The 24693-nt window shown below is 49.3% G+C and overlaps 1 protein-coding gene and 1 long non-coding RNA gene across 3 annotated transcripts in view; both read left to right on the plus strand.

The window, feature by feature from the left end:
• LOC149335202 (uncharacterized) overlaps positions 1-24238 on the plus strand; it is a 28394-nt gene extending 4156 nt beyond the window's left edge. Inside the window, exon 2 of one of the 2 annotated variants that reach the window (XM_089551876.1) lies at positions 5276-6401. In XM_089551876.1, the coding sequence (XP_089408002.1) occupies positions 5276-6292 (1017 nt within the window). In that variant the 3' untranslated portion in view covers positions 6293-6401. Of the gene's footprint in view, positions 1-5275; positions 6402-22117 lie in introns of those variants that run through there. The other variant, XM_089551875.1, reaches the window with a different exon arrangement.
• On the plus strand, positions 15516-20515 carry LOC149335203 (uncharacterized). The gene is made up of 2 exons (XR_016284022.1): positions 15516-18511; positions 19677-20515. It is a non-coding gene; the product is annotated as an uncharacterized LOC149335203 (long non-coding RNA).
• Positions 24239-24693: the final 455 nt, after the last annotated feature.

Below are 24693 nucleotides of genomic sequence, written 5' to 3' on the forward strand. Positions count from 1 at the left end.
GGAGTACGCCCACCGCAGCCTCACTGCTCGACGAAGCCGAGATCGTACACCGAAGACCACGTGTAATACGAAAGCGCGAACAAGTGACCTTGAAGTTATGGTCGACGGTCACGCGGTTACTGCCTTGGTGGACACCGGAGCTGACTACTCCGTCATGAGTGGGCCACTCGCTGTCCGACTCAGGAAGGTAACAACAACCTGGGATGGCCCGCTGATCCGCACCGCAGGTGGCAACCTGATTACGCCGTCAGGACGCTGCACCGCGAGAGTTGCTGTAAACGGGAGAACCTATGTGACAACCTTTCTGATCCTGCAGCAGTGCTCGCGAGACGTGATTTTGGGAATGGACTTCCTGAATGAACATCGAGCGATCATCGACCTTCGATCTAAGTCGATCAAGCTTTCCACGGACAAAGCCATACCTGTTGCGACGAGCGCGACTCATCACGTTGCCTTAAACGTCCTCGACGAAGCATTGAGCGTGCCGCCCCGATCGAGTGTCCTCGCCTACATAGGTACTGGGGACATCGAAAATGCCGAAGGCGTCATCGAGGGGAACACCCAGTTACTCCTGGATCGAGGATTGGGCGTCGCAAGGGGAGTCGCCGAAATCCGACATCGCCAAGCCCAGATGTTGCTAACCAACTTCACCAAAGAATACCGGCATCTAAACAAAGGTACGACGATCGCTTTCTTCGACGAGCTGGCAGACATCAGAGACAAATTTGCCCTACCCGACCAACTCGTAGAACCATCTGACCAAGGCCATCAACCAACGTTTGATATCAACCGAGCATTACCACGGAGCAGACGAGACCGAATACGCAGTCTTCTTCAAAAGTACAGGGATTGCTTTTCATCAGCATCGAATATGCGATGAACCCGGCTTGCTAAGCACCGCATTGTCACAGACGAACACGCTCGACCACTGCGACAGAGCCCCTATACCGCGTATCGCCGCTAGAACGCCAAGCTATCTGCAGGCAAGTTGAGGAAATGCTTCGTGACGATGTCATCCAGCCATCGAGGGGCCCCTGGGCAGCACCAGTCGTCCTAGTGAAAAAGAAAGTCGGCACCCTTCGCTTTTGCGTCGATTACGGCCGCCTGAACAGCATTACGAAGAAGGATGTCTACCCCCTCCCCCGCATCGACGATACATTGGACCGGCTGTGCAACGCTCAGTACTTCTCATCGATGGACCTGAAGAGCGGCTACTGGCAAATTGAAGTCGACGAAAGAGATCGCGAGAAGACTGCGTTCATCACACCAGACGGACTCTTCGAGTTCAAGGTGATGCCACTCGGCCTCTGCTCTGCCGCAGCGACGTTCCAGCGAGTAATGGATACGGTGCTCGCAGGCTTGAAGTGGCAAATTTGTGTAGTCTACTTAGATGACGTTGTTGTCTTCTCCTCAAGCTTTGAAGACCATCTCAGAAGGCTTCAGATAGTGCTGGAAACAATCGTCTTCAGGACTAACACTGAAACCAGAGAAGTGCCACTTCGCCTACGAGGAGCTGCTGTTCCTTGGTCACGTCGTAAGCAAGGATGGAGTTCGCCCAGACCCTCAGAAGACTGCTGCGATCGCAGAGTTTCCACAGCCTAATGACAAGAAAGCTATACGCAGATTCCTTGGATTGTGCGCTTATTACCGGCGATTCGTGAAGAACTTTTCGTGCATCGCTGAAACTTTGACTCAACTTACCAAGGCTGACGTGCCTTTTAAATGGGAAACGCCTCAAACGGAAGCTTTCAAAGAGCTGAAGCGCCGCTTACAGTCCCCTCCTGTGCTCGGGCATTTTGATGAAAACGCCGAAACCGAAATCCATACCGACGCAAGCAGTGTGGGCTTAGGAGCGGTCCTCGTTCAGAAAAATGGAAGACAGGAGAAAGTTATCGCGTACGCTAGCCGTTCACTGTCGAAAGCCGAGGCCAACTATTCGACCACCGAGAAAGAATGTCTCGCCATTATTTGAGCCACGTCGAAATTTCGCCCCTACCTGTACGGACGACCATTCAAGGTTGTGAGCGATCACCATGCTCTGTGCTGGCTAGCCAATTTGAAAGATCCCTCCGGCCGCCTTGCTCGTTGGAGCCTGCGCCTTCAAGAATTCGACATAACTGTGGTCTACAAATCTGGCCGCAAGCATTCCGATGCAGACTGCTTGTCGCGAGCCCCCGTCGACGCAGCACCGGAAGAGGAAGACGGCGACGCTTTCTTAGGACCGTTAAGCGCCAGCAGTTTAGCGCAGCAGCAGCGCTCGGATCCTGAATTGCAAAGCCTAGTTGATTATTTGAAAGGCAAGACCGCATCGCCTCCCCGGGGGTTCAAGCGCCTCCTGTCGTCCTTCACAATAATGTCCTCCTAAAGAAGAACTTCGCGCCCAACAGGACAGTACATCTTCTTGTCGTGCCCAAGAATCTTAGGCAAGAAATTATGCAGGCATGTCATGATGAGCCGACTGCAGGGCATCTCGGGATTGCTCGCACGTTGCACCGCATCCAGGAGAAGTACTATTGGCCGCGGCTAGCTACCGACGTTTCCCATTACGTGAAAACGTGCCGTGAGTGTCAGCGACGCAAAACGCCTCCGACTAGACCAGCTGGACTCCTGAACCCCATACCACGTGCAACTAAGCCGTTTCAGCAAATAGGAATGGACCCCCTCGGCCCCTTTCCGACTTCATCATCAGGTAACAAGTGGGTCATCGTGGCCACCGACTACATGACCCGATACGCCGAAGCAAAAGCGTTGCCTAATGGTACCGCAAAGAAGTCGCAAAATTTTTATGCGAAGCATACTACTTTAGCTACCACTTCAGCCCTTCACCGTGGTTATGCGCCTCCAAATCACGTGATACATGACGTCACACCACGTGACACGATGACGTCACGACAGTAGAGAAACGGGGGCCCACCTCGCGCCGTCGCTGTGGTTGTGCGCCTCCAAATCACGTGATACATGACGTCACACCACGTGACACGATGACGTCACGGCAGTGGAGAAACGGGGGCCCACCTCGCGCCGTCGCTGTGGTTGTGCGCCTCCAAATCACGTGATACATGACGCCACACCACGTGACACGATGACGTCACGACAGTGGAGAAACGGGGGCCCACCTCGCGCCGTCGCTGTGGTTGTGCGCCTCCAAATCACGTGATACATGACGTCACACCACGTGACTTGATGACGTCACGACAGTGGAGAAACGGGGGCCCACCTCGCGCCGTCGCTGTGGTTGTGCGCCTCCAAATTACGCGACACGATGATGCTTCGCATTCTCCAGGCTTAACCAAGTTAAGCCTCAGCCATTTTTTGTCGAGCAAATTCTCCTGCGACACGGCGCCCCCGAAGTGCTCATCACAGACAGAGGAACGGCATTTACAGCGGAGCTGACGCAAGCCATTTTAAACTACAGCCAGACAAGCCATCGGAGGACAACTGCCTAAAATCCACAAACCAACGGACTCACAGAGCGTCTGAACAAGACCATCGCAGACATGCTCTCCATGTACATCGACGCCGAACACAAGACGTGGGACTCCATTCTGCCCTCCGTGATCTTCGCGTATAATACTGCCGTCCAGGAGACAACCAGGTTTACCCCATTCCAGCTGGTATACGGCAGGAAGCCCACGACAACACTCGACGCAATGCTCCCGCACGTTTCTGACGAAGACAACCTCGACGTCGCCGCCTACCTTCATCGCGCCGAGGAAGCCTGAAGACTTGCGTGGCTTCGCATTCAAGACCAGCAGCACACCGACGCCCGACAGTATACAATCTGCGCCGACGAGACACGCATTACAAGCCAGGTGATCGCGTTTGGATATGGACGCCAGTTCGCCGCCATGGATTGAGTGAAAAGTTGCTGCGACGCTACTTTAGCCCGTACAATGTTCTCCGTCGCATCGGTGACCTCGACTATGAAGTCATCCCCGACGGCACGACAGCATCTCAGCGACGCCGCACACGCCCGGAAGTCGTACATGTCGTACGCCTGAAGCCATATTACGAACGCTAAAGGACTCGGGAAGTTTTCATTGTCCGTGTTTATTTTCATTTTAAAGCATCGAGACGATGCCTCTTTGGAAGGGGGGTAATGCCACGTATCATTGTAGTGTTTGTTCGTTCACGCTCAAGACAGCAGGAAAGGGTCGTTACCACTTTTGATCGTGACGCGAGAAGCGACCAGACTAATCTCGATTGTTCGCAGCCATGAAAGGCTGCATCTAGGTTTTTCCAGACTACCGTAGATGATCTTGACCTGTTATCTGGAAGTTTCCTTGCCGGTTTTAAATTGAGCGATGCCGCGAGCGGCGGGCATTCGTAGTTCGACGACTGACGAGCACGTTTGTTGCTTACGCCGCCGCCGAGTGATTCAGTTCTTTTGCGGGCGCAAGTCAGCCCAAATAAACAGCATCGTTTCCAAGTCTTGTTGGTGTTTTCGTGACCGATGGACTGCGGTCACTACAACGTGACAGTACTTTGTATTTTTTAAATGTCATCTTTTGTTTTGACTCAAGCTTTTCCCTGAATACTGTCGCATACGTTTTTGCAATAAGCAACGGTTGCTATATTTGGTTTCTTCATCGCCCCATATAGCGTTTTAGATCTAGTCTTCATTTAGTGCAAGGAAGTCCAATGAATACCAACTGATTACAAATGAACCTCTGCATGGCTTATCTCCCGCACAACATACTCAAGATTGAGGGATTTTCGATAAAATATTGAAAATTGAAGAATGACATTAGGCGGTAAATAGGCGGCGAAAAAACACTTCTGCGAAGAAGCCAAAATCGCCATATTTACACACATACTAACGCAATTCACGTCAATAATAGAGATAAGTCTTCGAATAACAATGCCCAAAAAGTTTTAAATTGTAATCACGCATTTTCGACAGTGCCTATCGATTTGTGAGCTCATATAAGGCCCCCTTTTGTCATTCGCAAGAAAATAACGAAAAAAAAAACTCCCTCCAAGTGCCTCCTGATAATAGTTGAACACCGTGTATCATTCCGAACGCCGATGCACAGGCGCAAGCGATGCAGCTTGACACCAGCACTCTTTTGTGAGCAGGAATGACTTCATCAGGGCTAAGGCTGCTCTTGCTAAAGGAATGCGCGCGGCACCAACAGTTTGCAACGTTGTTCGCTTGTCTATTACCTTCTGTACTCGTCGTTAAATAGCTCGGTGCACACGGGTGCTGGTAAATACTCTTCGACTCGAAGTAATTCTAAAGAGGAATCGCTTTTATATCTCTTTTTATCTCAAGGCCTTTTGCTGGAACGAGGGCCACGGCTGCCGATTCTCGGGAGCCCTTGCAGACGTCCTGCGACACTACGAGGAGGACTGCTCCTACCACACCGTGGAATGTCCGCGGTGTGGCGACAGCGTCCCGCACGCTGGTCTGGCCCCGCACTACAGCGTCGGCTGCCACGGCGCCGTGGGCACTGCTGCAGACCACCGCGAGCCGCCTCGGAACGACGGGGTCTTCGGGATTCGTGACGTCACCGCCGCCCTGGAAGAGTTCAAGGCGCTCCTGAGGGAACCTCAGCAGGACCAGCTGCCGGCGTTGCAGAGCAAGATGAACGAATTATCAGAGGAAGTGTCGAAACACGGTTGCCTCCTGGGGGAAATGGGCGAGATGCTTCGGCGGATTTCTCCGGAAGAAGATCGGGACAGCAGAGACCGCATGTCCTGGCGAGTGGAGCAGAGACACATCCTGCGAAGACTGAATGTCTTAGCAACTGAATCGCTGGCCCGTGTGCAACATGCGGACGCACCGGAAAACTTTCGCACGCAGATTCCCACAATCTTCTGTTTCTGCACTCAGCGACGGAAATGGAAAGCTAGAGCCCCCTCTTGCAGCCTCTTCCAACTAACGGACACTCGCGGGGGGCCTGAAGCCGTTAGTTATGGCTTTTCTGTGACCAACATGAAGACAATTGATCAACGTATCGTTGACGGCGGCAGTGTTCTTGGCGAGGTCACTCAGTGGCACAGCGAACATGTGTATTTCACCATGGCTGTGACCGTAGAAGGCGGCAAGGACTTGTTGGAAATTTCTTTTCGGTTTGGTCACACCCTCGAGAGCTCATTTCCGCAGGTATCTGACTTAAGGGTAACTATACATGAAGGTCACGGGTTGATGCGTAAGGCGGATGAGGTTGAAGCACGACCCGGTGATCTTGGCTGGCAACACACGTTCTACGGTACTCTCTCTCGAATCATTAAAGATAGTGTCATTGAGGATGGGACTATGTTCATCGAGGTCGAGTTTACAGTCTAGTCAGTGCTATCTGTGGCTGCTAAAAAGAAAATAAATTATGAAGTGCACTCGGCCAAACGCCCAGTATTTTATAGGCTTTTGTGTTCAGAATAAAAACTTAATCATGTCATGTCTGCTTTCGTCTCCCCTGGCACTGGTTTGTCGCGCGTAGTTACATACATAGATTATATTGAGACAAAAAAAAATAAATAAAAATGTGTTCAGTGAAATTCAGAATGTTTCTTCCCACACTTTGGATGCAGTGGTGAGCACAATCAGGCACAGGTGACCTGAGGGTAACCCTTCATGGCCGAAGCGCTAAATTCTCGTTGATGTAAACACACTCGGGAAGCTCGTTCGGATTCCTAAACGCGGAAATAAAATGAAGACGAACTGCAATCATCTCTTAAGGCAGCATCGCCAAAGGCTGGGTTGTTCATTCGTTTTTAAAATTTTTGTTCCGGATATACTGCTGGTCATTGAAGACCAGTTGTAGGAGGTCACTTTAGGAGCAACAAATAAAACACAAATCAATTACGAACGCCCAGCATTTCACCTAATATAGACGAAAAATGCATGGAAAACACATGAAGCAGTAAAAGCCGAAAAAAAAAATCACGAGAAGAATATTCAGTACACTTTCTTCAAAACCAGCGAGGTTACCTGCTGAAAACACATCTATTGGAATTGCATTCCACATACTAGAAAAAAAAAACTACAGGATAGCACAAGTCTGCTTAAGAGCGGAAATGCGAAAGCCTTTCCCTCTCCTCTGTTTCACCCTACATATTTAATTTTTTTTCATTTTGTATTTCATCTTTTTGTTGTTTTTGTATTGTTTATTTCCGATCAGTTTTTTTTTTCCTTTTTATTGTTGCGTTTATTTTTGTTTTCATTTTTTTCATTTATGAGTTTTTCATTTCATTACATATATGTTGTTTATCAGCTGTTGCTCAATCAACTTTTACATTTTATTTTATTTACCACACCACTTATGGTCGACAGTTCGTGCGGACAACTTTCGTCCACAGCTTGTGTCCATGCCACTCATGAACCAAGAAAGGCTTACGCCTTTAAAAAAAAACAAAAAAAAGAATTGGCTGAAAATTTAGAGTGGCAGAAGTGTATTTCGAGGCAAGGAAGATGCCTTTGTCGACTTTGACGAACTACGCAGGCTTGAATGAACGATACTCGACACTTATTTCGTGAGTGCACTGCAGGAATACGAGCCTCAGTCTACCAATCATTCTTCTGCTATAGTTATACTTGTACCATACTATAATATACTATATCATACTAAACTATTCTATAATATACTATACTATACTGTACTATACTATACTATACTGTACTATACCATACTATGCTATACTATACTGTACTATACCATACTGCAGTATACTATACTATACTATACTATACTATACTGTACTATACTATACTGTACTATACTACACTGTACTACACTATACTGTACTACACTATACTGTACTATACTATACTGCACTATACTATACTGTACTACACTATACTGTACTACACTATACTGTACTACACTATACTGTACTATACTATACTGTACTACACTATACTATACTTCACTATACTATACTATACTATACTGTACTATACAGTACTATACTATACTGTACTGTCCTATACTATACTATACTTTACTATTATATACTGTACTGTACTGTACTGTACTATACTATACTGTACTGTACTATACCATACTGTACTATACTGTACTATACTGCACTATACTATACTATACTGTACTATACTATTCTATACTATACTGCACTATGCTATACTGTACTATACTGTGCTATACTATACTGTACTATACTATACTGTACTATATTGCACTATGCTTTACTGCACTATAATATTCTATACTATACTATACTATACTATACTATACTATACTATACTATACTATACTATACTATACTATACTAGTGTACTATACTAGTGTGGGATGTGCTCACGAGAGTCTGTACCGTGCGTGCCGCCCTGGCCGCGTGGAGTGTGTTAACGCACAAGTGGTAGCGCCAAAGGAGAAAAAATGAGCCGACGCTGAAGCAGCGATCGAATATCGAGCGTTAACGCACCTAACATAGGTTGTCGGTTCGAGTCGCTGCTGCAAGCTAGGCTCTAACTTATATGGTTGGTGTAAAGGACGACGAATCGCATGACACCATAAGGAATATTCTGAGGCAAACGGTTGTCCCTCAAATTTTACAAGGATGTCGGGACTAAGTGGCTCGACTTCGACGCCTACCAGAGAAGGATATGAAATTTTTTTTTTTCGCTGAGAGGTTTCTTTTTTTTTTTTTTTTTGTAGCCCGTATGGCAAAAGGTGAGAGACGAGAACCTGCGTTCCAGTGGTGATTTGGCCTTTGGCATGCTGCTGAGAACCTGCGCTTATTCGCGTTCTTCGTCGATATCGCGCTCTGCGCAAACACAGTTGGAAATTCGGAAGGACTTTTCGCACTTCTCCCGAACAGGCCGTTTTGCCGACAGAAGCCTCATACTTCGCCTCAGAATAAAATTCTTTTTTTCCATGCATAGTTGTACGCTTTGTTATCAGCTCACATTCAGGCATATGTCCTTGCAAAATGCACCCCCCCCCCCCCCCCGCTCCCGTGTTATAATGCCATTGTGGTGCTGCAGGCACTTGAATAGCCAAAAAAAATAAATAAACAGATCAAATAAATAGAAATAAATTGAGCTCCTCTGAAGCGCTCGGGAATTCTTGTCTGCGACTGCAGCTATTTATCATGCAAAATTAATCAAGAAATGGTGTGTGATCCCAAATACAGGCATCTGTGTTTATGGCCGAAAAGAGAAGAAAACTAGGCAGTGCCACTGGCTACGCCTCAGTGCCTCAGTTCGCTCAGCTCGCGGTGGAAACAATAGACGCGCCTCGATGTCGCGCAGTCACCACCGAGTTACTCACTCAGCTGTGGCCTTACGCGTGGAATTAAAAAGAAAGAAAAAATACAAAATCTATGATACGCGGGACGGAGAGGAACGGAGAATCGAAGAAAAAAAAAGGAATAATTAAACAGCGCAAAATGAAGCTCGGCTGAAAAAATATTTAAAAAAAACAAAGAAAAACTAAAAAAATATGAATGCGAATGAAACAACAACAACCGATAAAGAGGTGAAAGACGTTTTGGAGTTGAATTCTTTGACTCATGACGAAGGAATGGAAGGAACGTTTTTGGTGTAGCAATATGATTTTAATAGAGATTTCATTCTTAAGGCATACAGGTGAGTTTCCCAGGATCTCATTAATTAGGCACCAAATGAGGTGCTCTGAATTTATAAGATACGACTTTCGCCCCCTTTTGTCTCGTGATGTGTGCAGAAGTTTATCCTCGCAACATCTACTCGGGACAACAGGGTGCTCACAGCACTCCTACGTAGGCGTTATTCTCGCCTCCCAGTTTCCGCCTCAGTAGTTCACGCTACACAAGCGCGAACAGGCTTATGTCGCCCTATACAGCTCGATCTGTAATATGTGGGATGCAGCAAATGCCGTCGCTCCTGTACAACATGGTTCCAAAAGAACTGTTTGTTTTCGTTATTCCGTTTCCGTGGTTTGTGAAGGCTGAACGCAGTGTCCTGCAGGATCCTGCAGGCACTATGCATTTTACTGCCGACCGTGCGCTGAGATGAAGTCGCCTACGACACATATAAGCTATGTACGCACGGCGGAGTCTGTTACCGTGTACTCAGACCTCCCCGAGTACGATAATAAATATTCTCTGCTCCTTCCTGTATGTGATAGGAATTAGCCGAGTACGAAGACTTTTTTTCTCAGTAAAACTTTTTAAAGTGTAAAGTCTCTGTTAACGTAACTCCAGCAAAAACTTGGGTCCTTCTTAACCACAATCTTAGAGAAGAAAATGTGGCAGCATTTGGAAGTTGGCCCATCCAAAATTATTCCCAAGAACCCCCCAAAATTTGAACGTAGGTCCACCCAATCAAATGGATTAAGGTGGATTAGTGGGTGGATGAACAGTGGGCTGAATTATCGTAAGCCCAAATGATCCTTAATTGGAAGGTACTCGAACATTCTAGTCCCAAATTTTCAAATTTAGTGGTGCTGATGAAAACGCGACGCTTTAGAACAATCAGGGAATTTCTTTACAGAGAAATCGACTTCTTTTTGCAAGAATGCCACCGCACTAAAAAAATTCGGGGGAGATTTAAGCTCCGTCTTGAGGGTATGACGCGGTATAGGCTTAGCGGGTCCCTCAGTAGGGTACCTACCCCTCATCTAAAGCCCTTAAAAAGGGGCCTTTAGGGAAATAAAAATGAAATAAAGATTAAATAAAATATTCATATAATTGGGAATTCTCACATTTTGCAATGTGCGTTATTTATTGCTGCCCTTGACACGCTCATTGTAGTATTCTATGTAATATTTTTGTTACTCCTGCTCCTCCTGCCAGGGCCCTCGAAGGGCCTGCAGTATTTTGTAAAAAATAAAAGTATTTTATGCCGCCATTTTCTATCGCAAGCCATTGACTTTCAGGAAAGCTAAAAATGTTTTCCTGGAAAGTCCATGGCTTGCGGTAGAAGAATGGCGGCGTTGGCTACACGGAAAATGTGAAGGACAAAGATAACTGCGCTTGCCAACGCACGTGCACGAGCCACGCGCATCACGTTCAGAGGAGAAGCTGACAGCTGCCCCGGAAAGGCGTCTGGCGACCGCTGTCCATGGAGACCTCGGCGCCAATGCCAGCACCCACGGAGGACGGCACCAGTCCATGGCTGGAAGACGTCCTTCCTGGGGTGACGGACGACGGAGTGCCGGAGCCGTCTTGGGCCGAAACGGAGCTGCGACGAGAGCCGACGCGCAGTGGAGACCAGCCGCGCACGCAGCAGCCTTCGGCGCCGGACGGCGTCTTCCCATCGGTCACGCGGGTCGCGGTGAGCACACCGCGGGCGCCGTCCTGGCGGTGACCGCCGCTTCGTGCTACATCGTCGGCACGCGGCTGGTATTCATCGCCCAGCGGCTGTCCACGCCCGTCGTCTCCCTCCATGGTTCGGCGCCAAGTCCCGCCGCTCCCGGAACCAATTGGGGAGCCCGGCTGATTTGGTGGCGGCTGTCACCGCGGTGCCCATAGGGTGCCTCTTTGCAGCTCCGAGGGGACTTGGCAGGCGCTGCGCCATGCGCCGACGAGAACTTGGCCTGGAGGTGCCGCACGAGGCGCCATAACGGTAGCCACGTCAGACACCACGCAATGGCCCCTCGTGGCCAGAGCCGCTGTCTACGAGCCTGATAGTGCATCTCGTCGCGCAGATAACAAGTACTGGAACAGCTACGCTAGTAGCACTACAGTGACAAAAGATGTGCAATTTAATTATTGCCTATTGAAAACACCGGGATTGGTATCACAACGATATATGCATAAAATTCATTGCCTACCACGAATCCTTCGTCTGTATTATTTCCAACGCGGACAGCCACAAAAACAGAGGAGCCCCCGGTCACGCGCCTTTGACCCCACACACTGCTTGGTGCCCTGAAACCCTACTTCACAGGCGGCAGCTCACAATGAAACGAGATGGGAATGATTGCGTAAATAGAGTTTTAGTGTCGCGGGCTTTGCGTAATTGCGTGCATAGCGGAATAGCGGTTCCAGAGGGCGCATGCACAGAACGCTAACGGGGAAATAGCGTTAGCGTACGCATGCAATTTTCAGAAGTTATATCGTTGCGGCAGTCGCGGCTTTTGCGCCCTTAGCGTGGAAACATGGCGGCGTCCTTCGAAGCGAGAGCCGCCCGCTTCAGCCGATTCAGCAGTCCTTGCGATTCCGGTGCCTGTGTTCTCCAGTAAATACCGTGTATGTAGCGTCTCCATCTCTGCCCTCTCTCCTACTACCGCCTCCTTTTTTTCGTATTAATTCCTCCAACCCGCCGCGGTTGTTCTGTGGTTACTTCGTTCGGCTTCGGATACGAGCGACGCGGGACCAGATACCGGACGCCCCGACAAAGTTTGCACGGCGCAACGTAATTTCATAATGAAAAACGCTATCGAGCTGTACAATAAAATTTTTTATGTTAAATCACCCCAGCCAGCGTTCGAAATTATTCCGGAGTGCTGCACTGAGGCGTCTTTCAGAGTCTGCATCCCTCTAACAACACCATGTACCGTGCTATGCCAACCAGGTGCCCAGCTTCAATCAATCAATCAATCAATCAATCAATCAATCAATCAATCAATCAATCAATATTTTTTCTTGACAATACAAAGTGAACAAGGGAGGGGAAATCCTCAGGTTGCTTGCCAACGTTTCGACAAGGGGACTTGTAGCCGCCCGGACGAAGACGAGTCCTCTGGTTGAAACGTTGGCGAGCACCCTGAGAATTTTCCCTGCATTGCTCACTTTGGGATGATCACAGTCATGCCATGGTAGCTGAAAAGAATGTACGAGTGTTCGTCAAGCATTCTCTAGCACAACATGCAAAGCACACAAGCAAACCTGTGACGAAAACAATACATCTGTAGTGTAATAGGAACACGTGCAGATTACACAAGATATACTGTTGGGACTTGGACATCCCACCGCTGCCACCACTGTTGGGACTGGGGGTCCTAGCCAGGAAACGGTCGAGGCGACGGTGAGTAAAATGACTCTTATGTACAGTATGTACAAGGGCTTTTACATGATACAAGGGTAAAGAGCACCACGGGCTAGCACAAAGAAGAAGAGCGGCCCCGGCGGGGAGCGTAGCTCCGGCGTGATGGCTCTTCTGCTGCCCGTCTGCAGCGCGGGTTCAGCGCGGCTCCGTTTTTATAGCCGCCCGCTAACGGTTGCGGCATCCAGCAGTTCAAATCCTCCAATCAGGTCACAGCACTGGCCACCGTTCAAATTAGACCAATGGTCGAGAGGCGGTGGCCGGCGGCGCGTCGGAGGAGCCCGCACCGACGGAGAGGAGGGGAGGAGGAAGGGTCGGCGCCGGCGTGGCTGGATGAGTCACGCTGCACGTCGCGACATGCCCGAGAGAGTCAGGGCCTGCTTTGAGCGCCGGCGGGCGCGCAGCGCTTGTTTTCAGAGATGCTAGCCAGCGAAATGGGAGCTCCGGCACTACAATACCCATCTTCAGGTTTCAATGAAGAACCTCAATAATTTGAAGACAGCCAGTTGAAGCAATTATTTAAGAAAACTTACACTGGAGTCGGAATGGAGATTTACGCAAAAATACTTGTGTGCTACTCTTTAAATGAATAAGCTTAAATCATGCGAATTTTCGCTAAACAATTGCTATCCAGCTTTTACTATCATGCACGCACTTCTCGAGCGGCCTCAATCGCTGCCCCTATCAATCATCGCAAAATAAATGTCTTGCGCGAACAAAGCAGGACACTATACGAGGCATCATACACGTATTTGCATCGCAATATTCCGTACTGCACTCTCAGCACACATATTTCTTTCTTACTAATAGCCTTCTTAATGATGCGCTTTATGACACACTCGGTGCGTGCATGCTGCACTTCAGTTCGATGTCAAGCTGGTCCCTCACCAAGAGCGTGAGAATTGCACCCCTAAGTCGGACCTGATGCGGCGACGCGGTGTCAGCACACTTCTTTAACAGAGCTTGCTTTCCAAGAAAGCGCTTGAGCGTTCGTTGCACACCACGTTTCGCTTGGCGTAAGCAGATGAATCGATGAAATGCTCACTTGAGAAACTGGAAAGTGGTGCACGTGACTTGGGGCGTGAAACATTGAAGCTGGCTAATGACACCCCATTTTCAAGTCAGGGCCGTCTCAAAAAAATTCTCTGCCTCTCCCGTAACCGAGAGTAGAGTAAGCATGAAATGTTTACGGGCCTAATGTCATCTCGGTGGACACCCGAACCGCACCGTACAGGAAGGGAGGAACGCCACCACCCGTTCAGCGCGATGCCTTGCCATTTGAACGCAAGGTTTTTTGAGGAAAGGAAATGGCGCAGTAATTCTCTGCCATCTCGGTGGACACCCGAACCGCACCGTAATGGAAGGGAGGAACGCCACCACCCGTTCGGCGCGATGCCTTGCCCTTTGAACGCAGCGCTTCTCCCCCGGATCACGTATGACAACGAAGTGTAACGTGGCATTTATGTGCTTTTTGCACGCGTTATTAGAAATCGGAAATTATAATTCCGTGCATTATCAAACCCACAGCTCCACTGATATCTTGATAAACATTGAGAAGGCACTGGCAGCAGTTATTTTTTGTCTCGTTTGGACAACCGGCGCTTGCATGCCGGTCGCGTAGGAGGGCTTAGAGAGTCTCGTTAAATCTCGTTAAGTCTCGTACGGTGCCCGGATGTTCTCGTTTCAGAGCCCGGATGACTGGAATTCAGTGCCCGGATAACTGGAATTCAGTGCCCGGATGAGTGGATTTCAGTGCCCGGATGATGGCTCTCGGTCTCGGCGTGACGTCACCACACTGCCGACAACGGGAGCTAAAAGCATTTCATGCTTAAAACACGCTGACGACGCAACGACGACGCAGCGTTTCTCTTCGGAAATTTCGACCACCTGGGGTTCTTTAACGTGCACTGACATCGTGTACTGTGCGATGTCAGTGCACGTTAAAGAACCCCAGGTGGTCGAAATTTCCGGAGCCCTCCACTACGGCGTCTCTCATAGCCTTAGTCGCTTTGGGACGTTAAACACCAAAAACCAAACCATCTTTCGAGCGAAACGGTGTTACTCCCCCCCCCCCCTTCGAGCGACCCGCCCTTGCCGGGCCCCGAAGCTCGGTGCGGAAGAAAGCGAGGAGAGAGAAACAGCGGAGGAGGAGAGGCGAACCAGCTTCCGGTTGCGACAAGGAACGCCAGCCTGGATGCGATAACGCTTACCGACGCTGTGTCCGACCTCCTGCGTGCTGAGCGACGTCCTGAGCGGCGAATAGTGTGACAACCATGCCGGACTCGGGCGCAACAAGGCTGCTGCGGCTGAGCACCGGAGGCCCCTGCGGCGTCAAATGGAGGCCCACGCGGTTTGCAACGGACGTGGTGGAGCGATATGTGTGCTCCCTATGCGGGGTGATCCCAAGAAGCACCCAGTTGCTTCCTTGCGGACACACGCTTTGCGAGACATACAAAAGCGCCAGTAGCCAAGATGGCGCGGGGGCGTCTGTCCGCTGGACCAGGAACGCTTCTACGAGGATGAGTGCAACAATACTGTATTGCCTGCAAGAAAGATTGGTACCCCCAAAAGGTGAGGCTCCTTCAGCTGAAGAGTATTTATGCGATTAGTGAATGGAGTTAGGTTTGTTGCAATATTAAGGCGAAAGCCTTTAATGTCTCATCGTTGTAAGCAGCAGTTGTCGACAGAGAATGTCACGCTTTTCAGTTGGTCGAAACGGTCGTGACGTCACAGTGCGCCAATTTTAAACGGGGCCAATTGTACTTTGGCTAGTAACACATGCAACCAATTGAAGGGACCATATAGTGATGCTCCAAGTAAGTGGGACTGAGCTTAGTTAATTGCTTAATTACCCAATTAGCCTAATTAACTTCTCTAGTCAGGCCATATAAATAAATAAAACCTAGAAAGAAATTGGTCGAGCTCGGGAATCGAACCCCGGTCTTCGGAGTGCGAGACGAGCATGCTATCCACTCCGCCATGCATGCCAGCTCGATGGTTTGGAATGAACAAAGGCACGTCTAATGAATACGGTGTCTTCGCTCACTGCCATCCTCCTCCCTTCCCTTCCGGCGAGGTTTAGGTGTCCACCGAGATATGAGAGAGAAATACATTTCCTTTCCTCAAAAACCAATTTACCGACGAGCCATGCGTAGAACCGAATGGGCGATGGCGTTCTATGGACTCCCTGGCAGCGTTGCAAGACGCTCTCGCGTTCCACTCTTAGAGGCGAAGCTTAACATCTTAACCACACATCAGTGACCACACTTTAGGTCAAAAAAGTGCACCCCCCCCCCCCCCCCCCCTGAATTTTGACGGGTGTCCACCGAGATATGTGAGACAGTTACTGCGTAATTTTCTTTCCTCAAATACAATTTTCATTTTCTTCATTACGGGCCATCTTCGTCTTTCTTCTTTCACTCCCACTTCCTCCGTTCCTCTACGGTGCGGTTCAGGTGTCCACCGAGATGGCAGAGATTTACTGCGCCATTTCCTTTCCTCAAAAACCGTTCCGTTGAAACGGCAAGGCATCGCGCCGAACGGGTGGTGACGTTCCGTGGACTCCCTGGCAGCGCTACAACACGCTGTCGCGTTCCACTCCTAAAGGCGAAGCTTAAGCTTAATTAGCAGTTAATTAGTATTCAGGCATTAATCAGTAATTAACCATTAATTAGTGATTTGTCATCACTTAGTAATTAGTACTCAATTACATTTGACGCCACCAGTGCCACAGAAGCACTGAAAGTGGTGCGGAAAACGATTTCGCCTCTACGCACTTTAGACAGTCAAAGTGCCCCCTGAATTTTTGTGCTATTGTAGGATAAAACTTAAAAAAAAAACAGCAGTTGTTAACATTAGGTCACGGTTCGCGGCGCGCTGTGTTACTCCGCTAGCCAGCCACAAAAGTAAATTAAATAAGTTTTGTAACGTTTGTCTTTATTAAACAAGTAAGGTGTCAAATTCAAGAGCTTATAACCTTTTTTTGTCTATATTCTTGTTTAGGCGACAAGAGAATTTAACAACGGACTACTTTTTTGTCGTGAGGCAATTCTGTGCGCCGGTCCTGAAGATCGGCGGAACTTCACTGCATATAGCAAAACTCGTACAGGATCACTCTGGCTGTTTGGCCGCTTTCACCGAGATGTTTTACATGCCAGCTGGAGCATAGGATCGGTACTGAATCTTTTTACGTATTACTTTCATAACTGCGTGAACGTTTAGAATTTAGAATATGATTTTCAGATGTTTGTTATTTGGTTCCAAGTCGATTCAAAAGATTGAGGTATCGAAAATTTACCAATATTCGGAACCGACCGCGTCCCGCAGACTATCGTAAACCCGACCGCTGCAAGACCGCAATATCACGGGCAATTTTTCGAGTATGTAATTTAAAGCGTCAGGAACACGGCACAAAGGCATCCGCTTCGCTTTCTTCTCCGTCGTTTATCGCCCGGATCGGTCAGAGTCGGTCTCTGCTATTCTTGCATCCTGTGCCAAGTTCCGAAAGTGGGCCTTCTCATACACTACACTTCATGAAAACAAGGTGAGTGAGCCCACGGTTCGAACAATGAGACTGGGAAAGAGCGCGGTTTCCTGTCTTATCATTCCATAATGTCGTTCACACTTTGAATAATATATTTCCTTCTGAGACAAAAAGTTGGAGGAAGAGCAAAATGAGCATCTTAATGTTTTTTTATATTATTTCATGTTTAAGTACCCTCAATTGAAATGATTTTTTTCTTCAATATTTGTCCCCCCGCCGCAGTGGCTGAGTGGTTACGGCGCTCGGCTGCTGGCCCGTAAGACTCTAGTGCGATGCCGGCCGCGGCGGCCTAATTTCGGTGGAGGCGAAATTCTAGAAGCCCGTGTACTATGTGATGTCAGTGCACGTTAAAGAGCCCCAGGTGGTCGAAATTTCCAGAGCCCTTCACTATACGGCGTCCCTCATAGCCTGAGTCCCTTTGGGACGTTAAACCCCAATAAACCAAACCAAACCAAACCGATACTTGTCGATACTTGTTAGCTTGGTTTTGCACGTTAGCAGTTCTCAATGAGATGCTTTATTCTTTAGTCCTACGCCAGTGGAATGAGTACAGCACAGTCGGTACGATAAGAATCGGGCAAACGGCATGCACAAGCGTGCGCAAGATGGAGGAGGAGCGGGGGCGTTGATTTCAATTCGTAGCTCAAGAATAGCAGCTTTCTCTTGTGGGGACGCCTTCGTCCCCTGCGTTCACTTTCCCGCACTGCACCCCACTGTTGTTAGCTGCCCCCGAAAAGCACTCCCTTTAGTTTGGTTACTCTAGCTAACAGGGGAGGGCGCTCGCGTCGCAGCGACAGCAGCGCCACGGATGGCGTGTTTGGCCGCTCGCGCGCGGGGGAAGGCTAGGTCAGTTCACTATAGCTAGGTCTCTTCTGCTCGGCGTCGGGAAGCGTGTTGGACGTTCACGCGCAAAGCTCCGCTCTTGGCCGCGGGCGTCCTCGTGTGGAAACTTCTTCCCCTCAGCTCGTTCCGTCGGGCCTCGGAGTTTATCCCTTTGCCCTACCGTGGGCGGACGTTCGCTCGTAGCCGTGCTGGTGAGTCGGACATCCTAGATTCCTCAGTGTATTTTGTTGCTAGCTGGCGTTATTGTTGCTATAACAATAAATGCCTTGTTTGTGTCAGCCAGTGTGTCGTTCCTTTGTTCCCGTAGAGCACGGCCCGCCGTGGTCGGCGTGCGCTCAGTAGCGCTCGCGATCACGGGGTGGGGTCAGCGCGGTTTTGAACTGAGTCAGCCGTGCTTAAACGGGGAGAACGTATTTATCCCCCCCATTTAAACCCCATATCTGGCGCCCAACGTGGGGCCTGCTCTTGGAACATTGGACGACAGTCTGTTCGGTTCGAGGAACGCTCTTTGTCCGGACTTGACAAGTGCTAGGCCTAGAGTGAATTTTGATCGCTAGGACCTGCGGCATGCTTTCTTGAGTGCGAGGTGTATTGCGCTGCAGCATGTCTGAACTTTTCGACATGCTCAGCATGTTTTTTTTTTGTGAAGTTTTCTTCCTGGAGTTTCTTCAAGAACCACTTGGTCCGCATCGAGGGAGCGCGAGGCCTAGCGCCCGCGGAGTTGCCGAGCCCGAAGCGAGTGAGTACGGAAGCCGCGTGGGTGGTCCGAGTTTTCTGTATATATTTTCTCGCTGTCTCTTTTTCGACTCTGGGAGTCGCGGCTCTGGGAGCCGGGTGGCCTGGGGCCACGGGTGCCGTAACGAGCTCGCTGGTATTGCAGCTCGGCACCGGGCGTTCCGACACCGTCCGATACGGTGGGCGCCGATCGCTCAGAAGCTGCTTTGTGCAGTGAGCGGGGAGGACCACCCCACAACGCTGATGTCTCCTCGCGGCTGCGCGCACGAAACCCGTTTCGGGTCTTTCTTTTGTTGGGGGTCGTTGACCGTCACAATGGCAGTGAGGCCTAAGGCTTTTCGGAGCTGCCTGCACATGTCAAAAGTGACACGACCACCGGACCGTGGTGTTGAGAGGGGGCGCACTTTGCTGGCCACCCGTTTTTTTTTGTAACCTCGCATGAACTGAGCATTCTCGTTCAACTCAAGAAAGGGCTTTGTTCACTCGAACTTTGCGTTGCACAGCCGCCCGACACGTTTTGCTAGCGAGTTGAGCATTGAGCCACCAGGCCCTTGTGTACACCGTTTCCCCTCCCGTGACCTACGTTAAAGGCATGCGGAGTGTGTTTCGGAAATTTTACAGATCTGGAGCCACTGCGGCTTGCTGTCCTGTGCACATCGTCTCGCTGCCGCCTGCTGCGACGGAGCGGCCTGTATCCTGTTCGCCGCATCCATCCGGGGCAGCCGTGGCGAGACCAGACAGCAGCCACGCCTGGCTGCTGCTGCCCTGGCGACTACTGCGGAATGTTGGCCTGCAGTGGTCAACCGGCCCTCCTCTTCGCGGGCCTGCGGGCACATAGCCCGCGGGCCATGCGAGTCGTCCCAGCGGAGACCTTCACGCCGCCTTCGGAATACCGCGGAAGACTGCGTGCACCCTGTCGGCGTGACCTCCGCTGCACGACCTGCCTCAAGTGCATGAAGACCAGGAGACTCCTCCATAGCATGTAACTTGCAGGCGCGTGGGTCTATTTAAGGTTGGGGGGATGTGGGGACGCCTTCGTCCCCTGCGTTCACTTTCCCGCACTGCACCCCACTGTTGTTAGCTGCCCCCGAAAAGCACTCCCTTTAGTTTGGTTACTCTAGCTAACAGGGGAGGGCGCTCGCGTCGCAGCGACAGCAGCGCCACGGATGGCGTGTTTGGCCGCTCGCGCGCGGGGGAAGGCTAGGTCTCTTCTGCTCGGCGTCGGGAAGCGTGTTGGACGTTCACGCGCAAAGCTCCGCTCTTGGCCGCGGGCGTCCTCGTGTGGAAACTTCTTCCCCTCAGCTCGTTCCGTCGGGCCTCGGAGTTTATCCCTTTGCCCTACCGTGGGCGGACGTTCGCTCGTAGCCGTGCTGGTGAGTCGGACATCCTAGATTCCTCAGTGTATTTTGTTGCTAGCTGGCGTTATTGTTGCTATAACAATAAATGCCTTGTTTGTGTCAGCCAGTGTGTCGTTCCTTTGTTCCCGTAGAGCACGGCCCGCCGTGGTCGGCGTGCGCTCAGTAGCGCTCGCGATCACGGGGTGGGGTCAGCGCGGTTTTGAACTGAGTCAGCCGTGCTTAAACGGGGAGAACGTATTTATCCCCCCCATTTAAACCCCATACTGTGGACTACGACACGAAGCGATACAGGCTTCGGTATTAACTGAAGTCTTGCAAAGTCGTGATAAACGCGTCAGTGCAATGCGGTAGTCATGCATGGATCGCTATTGCGTCTCTCTTGCGTGCCTCTCTTCACGCATGTCGCAAAATTAGTCCCAATAAATATCGTAATTTTTTGAGCAATTTATGCAGTAAATAGCCTATATAATGTTTCGGGAATAGCCTTGCTATGCGTTTTCAGGCATGGTCACTTCAGTCTTTGTCTGTTACAGGAGAAAAACAACAATTAAGAGCTGCACGTTCTGATCCTGTTAGCTTCTGCGTTTTCACTTAGCACTTCAGCAAAAAAAAAAGGAACGAAAAAAGGCTTCGGACTAAAATTTACAGAAAAAAAAAATGGAAAGGGTTTGAGGCATTAAATTTAAGTCCCTGTTAACGTAACGATGCAAACTCAGGGAAAAGTGGAACACCGAAAACGTTTTCTGGCAAGACAACTGGCAGAAAATTACTTCATATCTAAAATGTTATTGAAAGTTAGCGTTTTTTTTTTACTGAAGCTTTTCCCTGAATACTGTCGCATACGTTTTCGCAATAAGCAACGGTTGCTATATCTGTTTTCTTCTTCGTCCCATCCAGCGTTTTAGATATACTCTTCGTTCAGTGCAAGGATCAGATCCAATGAATAATAGCTGATTACAAATAAACTTCCGCACGGCTTATCTTCCACATAAAATATCGAAAATTGAGGGATTTTTCATAAAATATTGAAAATTTAAGAATTGCATTAGTCTGTAAATAGGCGGCGAAAAAACACTTCTGCGAAAGATTCTAAAATCGCCATATTTACAGACTTACTAACGCAATCCATGTCAATAATAGAGGTAAGTCTTCGAAGAGCAATGCGATAAAGTTTTTGAATTTTCTTCACACATGTGTGACAATGCCTTCTATTCCTGAGCTCATAAAGCCCCGTGTGCTGTGCGATGTCAGTGCACGTTAAAGAACCCTAGGTGGTCGAAATTTCCGGAGCCCTCCACTACGGCGTCCCTCATAGCCTGAGTTGCTTTGGGACATTAAACCCCATAAACCAACCAACCATAAAGCCCGCTTTTATTATTGTCAAGAAAATAAAAAAGAAACTTCCTTCCAAATTCCTCCTGATAATAGTTGAACACCGTGTATCATTCCGAACGCCGACGCGCAGGAGCAAGCAATGCAGCTTTACACCAGCACTCTTTTGTGAGCAGGAATGACGTCATCAGGGCTAAGGCTCCTCTTGCCAAAGAATTGCGCGCTGCACCAACAGCTTCCAACTTCGTTCGCTTGACTATTACGTTCTGTATGCGTCGTTAAATAGCTCGGCGTACACGGATGCTGATAAATACCCTTCGACATGAAGTAATTCTAAAGAGGAATCGATTTTATATCTCTTTTTATCTCAAGGCCTTCTGCTGGAACGAGGGCCACGGCTGCCGATTCGCAGGAGCCCTGCCAGACGTCCTGCGACACTACGAGGAGGACTGCTCCTACCACACTGTGGAATGTCCGCGGTGTGGCGACAGCGTCCCGCACGCTGGTCTGGCCCCGCACTACAGCGTCGGTTGCCACGGCGCCGTGGGCACTGCTGCAGACCACCGCGAGCCACCTCGGAACGACGGTGTCTTCAGGATTCATGACGTCACAGCCGCCCTGGAAGAGTTCAAGGCGCTCCTGAGGGAACCTCAGCAGGACCAGCTGCCGGCACTGCAGAGCAAGATGAACGAACTCTCCGAGGAAGTGTCGAAACACGGTTGCCTCCTGGGGGAAATGGGCGAGATGCTTCGGCGGATTTCTCCGGATGAAGATCGGGACAGCGGAGACCGCATGCCCTGGCGAGTGGAGCAGAGACACATCCTGCGAAGACTGAATGTCTTAGCTACTGAATCTCTAGCCCGTGTGCAACATGCGGACGCACCGGCCGCCGTTCGCACGAGGATTATGAACTCAATCATCTCTTTCTACATTGTGCGACGGGAATGGTTAGACATACCCCCCACTTGCAGCCTCTTCCGACTAACGGGCACTCGCGGGGGGCCTGAACCCGTTGTTTATAGTTTTTCTGTGACCAACATGGAAAAAGTTGATCCACTTGTTTTTGACAGCCTCCATGTTCTTGGCGAGATCACTCAGTGGCACAGCGAACATCTGTATTTCACCATGGCTGTGATCGTAGAAGCCGGCAAGGACTTGTTGGAACTTTCTTTTCGGTTTGGTCACACCCTCGAGAGCGCATTTCCGCAGGTATCTGACTTAGAGGTAACTATACGAGGAGGCTACAGGTTGATGCGTAAGGTGGATGAGGCTCAGGCACCACACGATGATTTTGGCTGGCAACACACATTCTACGGTACTCTCTCTCGAATCATTAAAGACAGCGTCAAGGAGGATGGGTTTATGGTCATCATGGTCAAGTTTACAGTCTAGTCAGTGGTATATGTGGCTGCTAAAAAGAAAACAAATTATGAAGAGTCTTCGGCCAAACGTCCAGTATTCTAGGCTTTTGTGTTTAGAACAAATATTTATTTGGGTTATGTCTCGTTTCGTCTCCCCTGGCACTGGTTTCTATCGCGCGTATTTAGATACATAGATTATACTGAGAGTAAAAAAAATAAATAAAAATAAAGATGTGGTCAGTGAAATTCAGAATGTTTCTTCCCACACTTTGGCTGCAGTGGTGAGCACTGCCGCGGACATGTGACTTGAGGGAAACCCGGCATGGCCGAAGCGCTAAATTCTCGTTGATGTAAACATACTCGGGAAGCTCTTTCGGATTCGTAAATGTGGGAAAAACAAATAAAGACGAACTACAATAATCACATACGGCTGCACCGCCAAAGGCTAGGTTTTTCATACGTTTTATTAAATTTTTGCTTCTGATAAGACCAATTGTAGGAGGTCAATTTGAGCAAAAAATGAAACACAAACCAATTACGAACGTCCAGCATTTCGCTTAAAATCCACGAAAAGTGGATGGACAACACATGAAGCAGTAAAAGCAGAAAAAAACCACTTCCGAGAAGAATATTCAGTACACGTTATTCAAAAGCAGCGACGTCGCCTGCTGAAAAGACATCTATTGGAAGTGCATTCCACATACTTAAAAAAAAAAGTACAGGATTGCACTTAGGTCTAGAGCTGTGCACGGGCTCGGGCCGGCCCGAAAGCCCGTACCCGGCCCGCGGGCCGGGCCGGGAACGCGGGTCGGGCTCGGGCCTTTCATAAGTCTATTCACCCGGGCCGGGTTCGGGCCACGGTATATTTGTCTTGGACGGGCCGGCCGGGCTTCGCGATCGCGATTGCTCCTGCGTGGCTCCAGCCGCCCTACTGTTGCAAGGTTCGAAACTAATCTGCAGGAGCGCCGCACTTGCCTCAAGCCGTCATCAATGGACGATTTGTTGTTTTTACATATTAACTTGGAGTGATAACTCTCTACATGCGCCGCTTTTGCATATACTCACTAATTTTCATCTAGACCATGAGCGCCGAGCATTTTAAAAAAATTGAAATAAACTGATTTTTCTTAAATTACCTCTTTCTGTTTCATCGTCACTTCAATTAAAGTTTTGCAGGTCGGGCCGGGCCCGGGCCCGGGCGGGCTTAGGTTTCTTCAGTGTCGGGCCGGGCCGGGCCTCCGTCAGTACTGTGAGGCTCGGGCCGGGCGCGGGCTGAAATTTGCGGCCCGTGCACAGCTCTACTTAGGTCTGCTTAAGAGCAGAAATGCGAAAGCCTTTCCCTCTCCTCTCTTACACCCTGCATATATAATTCTTTTTTCATTTTGTATTTCATATTTTTGGTCGTTTTTGTATTTCTTGTTTATTTTCGATCAGTTTTTTCCTTTTTATTGTTGCGTTTATTTTTGTTTTCATTTTCTTTTCATTTCTGCTTTTTTTTAATTTCATTACATATATGTTTCTTATCAGCTGTTGCTCAATCAACTTTGACATTTTATTTTACTTACCACACCACCTATGACTGACAGT

Source organism: Amblyomma mixtum, chromosome 7, assembly GCF_055824585.1.
Source record: "Amblyomma mixtum isolate Tamu chromosome 7, ASM5582458v1, whole genome shotgun sequence".
In the NCBI taxonomy this organism is placed as follows: Eukaryota; Metazoa; Arthropoda; class Arachnida; order Ixodida; family Ixodidae; genus Amblyomma; species Amblyomma mixtum.